We start from the raw sequence: 9,255 nt of genomic DNA, 5'->3' as shown, positions 1-9,255 counted from the left end.
TTTTTCTCACATTTATTTTTATCATAAGAAAAAAACTTTTTAGAATTATAAAAGAAAAGGTAATAATTTTATTTTGTAATGAATTTGAATTCAAATTTATACATACATTTATTACATTTTTTTCACAAATCATAAATAGAGTGTATATGTGAAACAATTTTATTCATGAACGTGAAATATTTTCTTTCTATATAAAAAAAATTTTAAAAATCAATATTTCTATCTATTTGAAAAAATTATTTAAAAATAATGTTGTCCTCGCTCTTTAATCCATAAAGATAAATTTTTTTATTTTTTATTATTATTATTTTTAATTTCTTCCCCACATCCACAACCGGCTATTGTATTTAGGCGGAAGCGGGACAAGATTACAGAAGAATCCAACTTCTGCAATAATAAGATCTAACCGCTCAAATTAAGAAAACGCGTCTGCCTCTTTTTCCTCTATTTATTTTCCCCTCTGCCTCTTTCGCCTATTCTCATCTCCAAATTCCATATTAATACTGTACCGCTGCCGCTATCAAGTCACCAACACAACTCTCATCAAAGCCATGGCTCTCTGCATCTTCACTCTCTTTCTCTTCTTTTCTTTACTCTCCCTCTCCCTCTCTACCCAAGAAACCAAATACAATACCACCTCTATTTCCTTGTCTTTCCCTCTCAAATCGCTCTCTCGCTCTCCAAACGCCTCTCCGTCGTTTCACTCGTCTTTTGTCTCGCAAACCAAGCAGAACCCACCAATCAAAACTTTACCTTACAACTACAGATCCACCTTCAAGTATTCGATGGCCTTGATTGTGTCTTTGCCTATTGGGACTCCTCCTCAGACCCAGCAAATGGTTTTGGACACTGGTAGCCAGCTCTCCTGGATTCAGTGCCACCACAAGGCCCCTAAAAGGCCTCCTCCTACGACGGCGTTTGATCCTTCTCTCTCCTCTTCCTTTTCTGTTTTACCATGCACTCATCCTCTTTGCAAGCCTCGAATTCCCGATTTTACCCTTTCTACCTCTTGTGACCAGAACCGTTTATGCCACTATTCTTACTTTTATGCTGACGGTACCTATGCCGAGGGCAGTCTCGTCAGGGAGAAATTCACGTTTTCTCGTTCCCAAAGTACCCCTCCTCTCATCCTGGGTTGTGCGCAAGACGCCGGTGATGACAAGGGTATTTTGGGGATGAATCTTGGGCCCCGGTCATTTGTTTCCCAAGCTAAAATATCCAAATTCTCATATTGCGTACCAACACGGCAAACTCGGACCGGGTTATCAACTGGATCATTTTACTTGGGAGAAAATCCAAACTCGGGTGGGTTTCAATACCTTAGTCTTTTGACTTTTACTCAAAGTCAAAAGAGTTCGCCAAACTTGGATCCTTTAGCTTACACGGTTCCAATGCAAGGAATAAGGATTGGCAACAGGAGACTGAACATACCAGTTTCGGCTTTCCGGCCTGACTCAAGTGGTTCGGGTCAAACCATGATAGATTCAGGCTCCGAGTTCACTTACTTGGTGGACGCCGCATACAACAAAGTGAGGGAAGAGATAGTACGACTGGCGGGTCCAAAATTAAAGAAGAACTATGTGTATGGTGGAGTATCAGACATGTGTTTCGATGGCAATCCGATGGAAATTGGACGATTAATAGGCAACATGGTGTTCGAATTTGAGAAGGGAGTAGAGATTGTGATAGATAAAGAGAGAGTTCTAGCTGATGTTGGAGGCGGGGTCCACTGCATAGGAATTGGACGGTCAGAGATGTTAAATGCAGCAAGTAACATAATAGGAAATTTCCATCAACAGAATCTCTGGGTGGAGTTTGATGTAGCCAATCGTAGAGTGGGGTTGGGTAAGGCGGACTGCAGCAGATTGGCGTAGGACTCCAAACTAAACCACATATTGAATTTAAAAAGGGCGTACAAAGAAATTATCGGAGGGGCGTGGGAATAGAGATGTAATCCAACGGCCCATATGAATCTAACATATTAGCGATAAGAAAGGTGCATGGTTGGCGATAGAGTGTAAGTTCACGGGAATGGTAATAGATTTGTTGTGTTGACAGAGTTGTGTAAGATAATATTTGTTGGGTTGTTTGTTTCATTAAATTAATTTGAAATCAGAATACCTTAATTAGAGTTATCCGCTTTTAATATTAAAAAAATAATATAATAGCACATTGAATTGAATAATAAATAGAGGGGAGAACAAGTGTCGTGAGACTGCAGCTCCCAAACCCTGAGATATTCTATCCTATCCATCTTCATATTCCCGACAAGCACACTGCCACGATTATATTATGTTTTTTTTTTTTCCACTTTTTTATGCAATTTATATCTAACAATGGATTTATTTTTTATATATAAAATGACTTCTTAATTGCAATATAATAAGTTTTCTTTTTAAATTAGAAAACTATTTTAAATATTAAAAAGTAAGATAAGATAATTTTCTATTATAATTTTTAAAAAATATTTCGAATATTAAAGAATAGAATAATTATTTTTTTTGAAAATAAATATGGCTATAATTACTAATGAAATAATCGTTAACATGAAGTTTTTACTTGTGCACGTGTCCAGGCCACTTGTACATTACATCATGTTCAATCACAGTTATTGTCGGTGATAATTGTACTTGGGATTTGATTTCCCCTGCCAGTTGGCTGCTTCCAATTGAATTTATTTGGAAAAATATGTTTTGGATAGCGGTTTGAATCGGAAAGTCAAATTGAATAAATTAATTTTAATTTAATGATTCAATTAATTGAAAATTTTGATTTAATTTGATTAATATTTTTTAATTTATTTGATTTGATTTAAATATATTAAATAATTAATAAATTAAATAATAAATTATATATATATTTTTATTATATATAATATTAATTTTATTTATACTTTTAAATTTTATATGAATTTATATAAATTTTTTAAATATTATAATTATGTATTCTGATAATATGTATTAATAAATTTATGTGAAATATTTATTAAATTATTTTATTGAAATTAAAAATTAAAAATTAAAAAAAATTATAAATTTCAGTTTGAAGTAACTGAACCAAACCAAACTGATTTTTATCAGTTCGATTCGATTATTTTTTATAATCGATTTTTTTAATTTTTAATATTTATACAATTTGATTTTTAATTTTTTCGATTCGAAATCAAACCGATCGATTGTATAACCCTAAATATATGTATAATCGGAGCTTAATTAATTTTAGATTTTATGTATTTTAAATAAATTGCTTAAAATTTTAGAATTTTTATTAAATTATTTTTAATCAAATAAATCTTAATCAGTTTTAATCGAGTAATGAAATAAAAAACAAGTTATTAGTACATTTTATTTTTATTATTATAAAATTAAATAAATATTAATAGAGTAATCATAAAATTAGAAACGGCTAGCAAGTTGAATAATCGGGATTATAAAATCATGAGTGCCAAACAGGTATAAAGAAGCCATAAAGACATAAATAATGATTCAAATGAAATATTTTCCGTTTTAACAAGAAAAGAAAATTAAAAAAAGGAAATGGTTGAAAGTCCAAACACGTGGATGCACATTATAGATTATAATAATAAAATAAAGTTTGGTCAAGTGTAGTCTATTCTGGTATTGTATTATGTGCAGAGAAGGCAGCAAAGGAAGCAAAGAGAGAGAGAAAGAGAAAGAGAAAGGAGAGGAAGAGCTTAGCTGGCCCAACAGAAAAACCGGTAGGTGTAATCAAAATCACTTCGATAATTTTCTAGAGAACCTAAACACATCAAAGACAGGAGCAGTCATTCTTTTACCTTTAGAAAATCTGGCACTTTCTGCACTTCGGCTGCCAAAGCTGAGCCAACCGTTTTCTTTGACAAAAATATGGGATCGGGATTTACACGATTTCATTCCCTTTATTTACAAAATCAATTTCTACTTTTATTTCTAAAGACCTTCTTTTTTCTCTCTTTGAACAGAGTGAGCATATTTTCTTCCCAGTTTTTATTTTGCACTGTGCACAAGCCTTTTTTTTTTTTTTATAATATATATATATATATATATTCAGCTTTGTCTGGTCTTCCTCTGCCCCTCCAATAAGAAAAGACCCTTAGTCTCTCTGATCCGATTGTCAGTCTGCGAACGAGACGTCAATGAGCCTTTCTATTTCTGCTTATTATTACTCGGCTTAAATTTGTAGTTGTTCTATGAAAAATTTTTCGGCCCTTATCATTTTACCTTAAACCATGTCTAGATTTGCTTGTTACGATTACTAGCCATGGCAGTGCTCAATTTGCTTTTTTCTTTGGTGGCTTGACTCTAGATTTTCCTTGTGAAGTTGGTTCTTCTGGGTTGCATATGGGAGGATGGGATGAAGGCTACAACGATATATTGGCCGAAGATGGTGGTGGCACCCTATCTTGTTCTGACTCCTACACAAATCGGACGGTCCACCTAGATTAGATTTCTTTTTCTTTGAAATTTTGGGATTCTTTGAATTTGTTAATCTGATAACTTCTAGGCTGAGGCCATGTAATTGTCTGCAACAATCATTAAAAATTTATATTTGAAAAAAAAAATCTAGATAAATCCGTATACCTAATTATTTCTATATTTATTTTTTAAAAAGTTAATGGTACAAACCATTTTTATTTTTAATTTTACTACAATTATATCTTTTATTTTTTTATTAATTAAAATTTGATTTTTTAAAATTACTTTAATAATATTTTATAATTAAAAAATTAATAAAATTATCAAGTCAATACGATATTACTATACTTTTACACCATATTAATAAACTATTATAATTAATTAAAAATTTTATATTTTATTTTTGTTATAATTTTACTTTTATATTCTTAGTTTTTATCCATTAAACTATATTAACTAAATACATCCTATCATTTATATAGTTAAAAACTTATAAATTTATAAATTACTTTTTTTTATTAAATATATTTAAAAATTACCATTTATATCATTATTTAATTTTTTAAAAAAATTTTATCAATAATTTTATAATAATAATTTATCTTGATTTTATTTTGATTAAAATTATTATTTATCAATTTTTTTTGAATTTGTCTAATATATTTATTATTTAAGATTATTTTCAAAAATATTATTAAAAAAATAATCTTATTAAATACATTAATTATAAAATATTATAAAATAATTTAAAATAATATTTAATACAATTCAATTTAAAAACAATAAAATATTTATTTAGAATTTTTTTTTCAAATTATTCTTTTAACTCCCAAATATAATATTAATCCATCATTTTTTAAATTATACTAATATTTAGAGTGAATTTAAAAAATTAATAATATATGGATTAAGTATTTAATTGTATCTATAAAAAAATTCATTAATTGGTCCCTCGATTAATTTTAACCGGTAAGTATTATAAAAAAGTCTAAAATACATGTGATATAAAGAGATTAATTAGTAAATTTTTGAAAAATTTGAGAAATCAATTAATAAAATTTTCTAAATCATAAGGACTAAATAGTAAATATTTAATAAAAAAATTAACAGAATTATTAATCAGTAGATTTTTTAAAATATTAAAAACGTTTTAATATATTTTTCAAAATTAAAAAAATTAATTAATGAATTTTTTTATATTATAAGAACTAAATAGTAATTTCTTTTTTTTTGCCATTAAAAACAAAATCCTCTTTCCGAGTTTAATTTTCTTTAATAAAAACTATTAAATATATAGTGTAGTAGTTGTATGAAATTGATTTGAAGATGTACTTGGTTTGGTATAAAAACAAGAACCAAATTGAATTTCAAGTTTGAGTTTGTATTTCATCAATATAGTAATTCAAAGTCCAAACTCACTAATTTCTATAGGCGTGAATTTGCACAAAAACCAACTGGTATACTCGGTACCACATAGACAGCTACGGTCCAACCCTCTTCGCTGGAAAAAGAAAAGAGACCCATTTCGTTTTTAAAAGTGAAGCTTCAATATTTGACTATTGGGCCCAATTTTTATTTTGTTTTTCCCACCGCATTTATCACTATTCTTTTCAAAAAAAAACAAAAACATTAAAATTAGAAAAATGTACGGTCGAATCCCAATTCTGAAATATACTGATAAGCAAAAATAAAAACTGTGAACATAGGTTGAGAGTGCATGTATTCCTCTATATATTTTGATATAAAAGAAATCAAATTATAGAATACACCAAGCATACTACGTGTATATATATTCATGTCATGTTATATATGCATGTGCTGTGTACACCTACGTCCATTTGGATGTGTTATCTATAGATATCAATATGTGCTTGTCTACAAACATGTTTATAAATTTGAGAATCACACAGATAATGCAGTCTAAACTTGAGGTTCATAATCCCTTGTTAAGGTCCAGCTCGCTGGCTTGCTCAAAAAATAAGGCTGAAGTCTAGGAAGAAGATGATATAGATAGAGGGAGTAGAATTAGGCCCAGTCTGCTAACCGTACACAAAATATAAGAAAGAACTGTGAGCTTCTTAATGCCTAACGAAAAATGACTGAATGAGTGTAAAAGACAAATTCTTGTTAAGCGGAAATCATCGAGGCAGCAAATTAAGGTTCTTCATATTGCTGAAAGGGGAAATTTGATAGGAGATCTCCAAGGTTTGATAGGAGATCTCTAAGGTAATCTCGTTTTCTAATGATATAGGGAAATATCTCTCTATAGCATGTCTATGTGTCAGTGCAACATCACAGCACTTCCCAAAACATACTTATGGTACCCTATCTGGACAGACTCCTCAAGCAGAAGCAATTCCACTTTGAGACTCTTCAATACGCCTATCAGATGGATTAATTGCAATCTGATTATACATACAGGGAGTTGAACCCAAAACGGCAAGGCATCACTTTTGCCAGTGCAACAGCTTCAGCTAGTACCCTCTAACCCTCTCAGCCCTCTTCCGAATGAGAAAGCTTCCTTCTCAAAATCTCATTCTCCTTCCGCAGTTTCATAATCTTTGCCTTCAGCGTTTCAACTAGACGATTTGAGGCCAAGTCTTGCTGCTGTTCGACCAATTTTGTTTTGCTAATCACTACTGCAATTTATCAGCGTCCAAACATGATTCTAGTGGAAAAATTAAGTCTCCATACATGTGCCTTAAACTTGACTCAAACTAAGTCATTTATGGCCAGAGAAGCAAAAAATATGCAGAGCCAGCCAGCAAAATAAGGCATTAATAGGACCACCTACTCACATTGCTTTTCCAAATCTTGGAGTTTCTTATTCAACTCATTCTTCTCTTCCTGTTCAACCGAGAGACAATCCCTCAAATCTTGAATCTCGAGATTATCTGTCACATGGCTTATGAAATTACCGATGCTCTGATAAATAAAATCTGATAGAAAATTCGAGAATTCATTTCAAGTTCTGAAACTCACATTTTGACTCCACATCAAAATGGACCCGTTCCAACCTGATTGCTAGAGTTTGCATATGAGATTTATGAGCTGCTAAATCTTGGCGGAGGTGATTCATGGTTGCCTCACTTTTTGCCTTCTCGAGTATTAAGCCTCTGATATGATGTGCAATCATGCATACAAGAATTTAACATACATGAGAAGCATATTTGTATTACGGGAAATCACCTGACGTGGTCCTCTAATTCTCCAACCTTAGTTGTGTAGTCCTGGTTAAGCAATTCCATGCGCTTCCTAAATTCCTGCATATTGTTATGGATACCCACATGTAACGCCCATAGGTGTGAACACAGTTACTTGAAATTTGAGATTCTTCAACAATAAATCAATCAAGAACTTAATTTATCCCTTCAAATTACTCTAGTATCTATAGGAAAATACCACTAGAAATATTAGCCAACGATTTCACCACTTTATAAAGCAAAAGATGAACCTACCTCTTCTTTTCTGAGATTCTCATCACCGAGTCTTTTCACCTCCTCCTTCAGGCTTTGACATTTGATCCGGCTCTCAAGCTGTATCTCATAAAATCATGAAAATTGAGCAACAGAACAGGTACGCAAGTTTAGCTTGTCTAACGAAAATTGCACACCTGATCGGCTATATTATCTAAAGATTCTGTGTACAGCTTAGTTAGCCGCTCATTTTCTGCATTGTGAAAGATGTGGTGAAGAAGATGAAAGAAAGAAATTAGAGATCGACAAGAAGTTCAAATTGACAAAAATAAGCAATGAAAAGGCAATGAAAGCAGGTTGATAGAATTAAAAAATGAATAACCATGTTTCAAACTTAGGCAATTGACTTCAAGAGCCTCTCTCTTCTTGATTTCTGCACTCCAGTTCGATTTCAGCAATTGGATTTCCGTTATTCCACTCTTGAAATCCTGAGAAAACCTTATTTTAGTCAAAATTTTCCCCATACGAAATTAATAGGAAAAAACCCCCCCTCGTTTGGTGAACTAGAAATATGAAGAAAAATAAGTCGGTTAACTATTGTTTTAAATTTAATCAAGTGGAATTTCGCGCAGTTACAAAATGCCATTTCAACAGATTCTTTGGAGAGCTTATATGCCATCTTTCTCTCCGTCTCTTTAATCAAGTCACTTTTAAACACAAGTTTCTCAGTTTGTTTAAGCGACCAACAGAACAAATAACATCCCATTTTCTTTTCGCTTTTCCGTGATTTTTATCGGCAACCAAACAGCGAAAGGTAGAATTAGGTGAGAATCACCTCGTATATCTGATCGAAACTAGAGAGAAGCGAATCGATTTCTTGGTCACTCGTTGCAACCATTGCTCCAAAGTTTTCTGGGTCGCAATATTGAGAATTTTCCGTGGTGTTTTGATACGAAGGCATGTGCAGACTGCATGTGTATTACGCTCTGTATATGGTGTTACGCGCTGTATATGGGTACTGAATATGGATCCAGTGGGGGAACTGGAATCTTTTTTTTTTTTTCAAAAAATAATATATTTTTATATATGTTAATTTGCCCTCACGCTGAAAAATATATGCATATTTTTTTCCTAAATAATTTTCTCTGAGGTTAAAAATTAAAAAAATAGGTATATGAACAATAATATCCACTTTATACATTTGTATATTGCTTATTGCAATTACTAAATATGATTTTTGGATCTCGCAGCTGCTCAGTTTTCTTCAATCACCTGACCTAACCTGAACGTCTTGTCGCTTACTACCGACGGTTATACGCGCAACTTACATGAGAATATGATGCAGCTAACGTTCCCATCAATGCTGAGTCCTAACACACTGTTTTTGAAAGGGATAGAAGTTTTTTATCGGAGTTCACAATTTT

The 9,255-nt window shown here is 31.7% G+C and overlaps 2 protein-coding genes across 2 annotated transcripts; one reads left to right on the top strand and one right to left on the bottom strand.

Moving 5' to 3' along the window:
- Nucleotides 1–390: 390 nt before the first annotated feature.
- Nucleotides 391–2,136, top strand: LOC110609835 (aspartic proteinase PCS1). Its single transcript, XM_021749659.2, has one exon. The coding sequence runs from the start codon at nt 552–554 to the stop codon at nt 1,872–1,874; it is 1,323 nt and encodes a 440-aa protein (XP_021605351.1). The 5' UTR covers nt 391–551; the 3' UTR covers nt 1,875–2,136.
- A 3,890-nt stretch (nt 2,137–6,026) lies between these two features.
- Nucleotides 6,027–8,841, bottom strand: LOC110610050 (protein At-4/1). The gene is given in 7 exon segments (XM_043954421.1): nt 6,027–7,309; nt 7,398–7,531; nt 7,605–7,678; nt 7,874–7,951; nt 8,029–8,084; nt 8,214–8,319; nt 8,667–8,841. Coding segments are annotated over 7 exon segments (975 nt in total). The 5' UTR covers nt 8,793–8,841; the 3' UTR covers nt 6,027–6,908.
- Between the last annotated feature and the right edge of the window lie 414 nt (nt 8,842–9,255).

The sequence above is a fragment of the Manihot esculenta genome, chromosome 2, assembly GCF_001659605.2.
Source record: "Manihot esculenta cultivar AM560-2 chromosome 2, M.esculenta_v8, whole genome shotgun sequence".
In the NCBI taxonomy this organism is placed as follows: Eukaryota; Viridiplantae; Streptophyta; class Magnoliopsida; order Malpighiales; family Euphorbiaceae; genus Manihot; species Manihot esculenta.
This window is presented reverse-complemented; position numbering and strand designations above follow the sequence as displayed.

What these genes read in the sequence shown, in the direction of transcription:
- LOC110609835 (XM_021749659.2), top strand. Translation starts at nt 552, where the DNA reads ATGGCTCTCTGCATCTTCACTCTCTTTCTCTTCTTTTCTTTACTCTCC.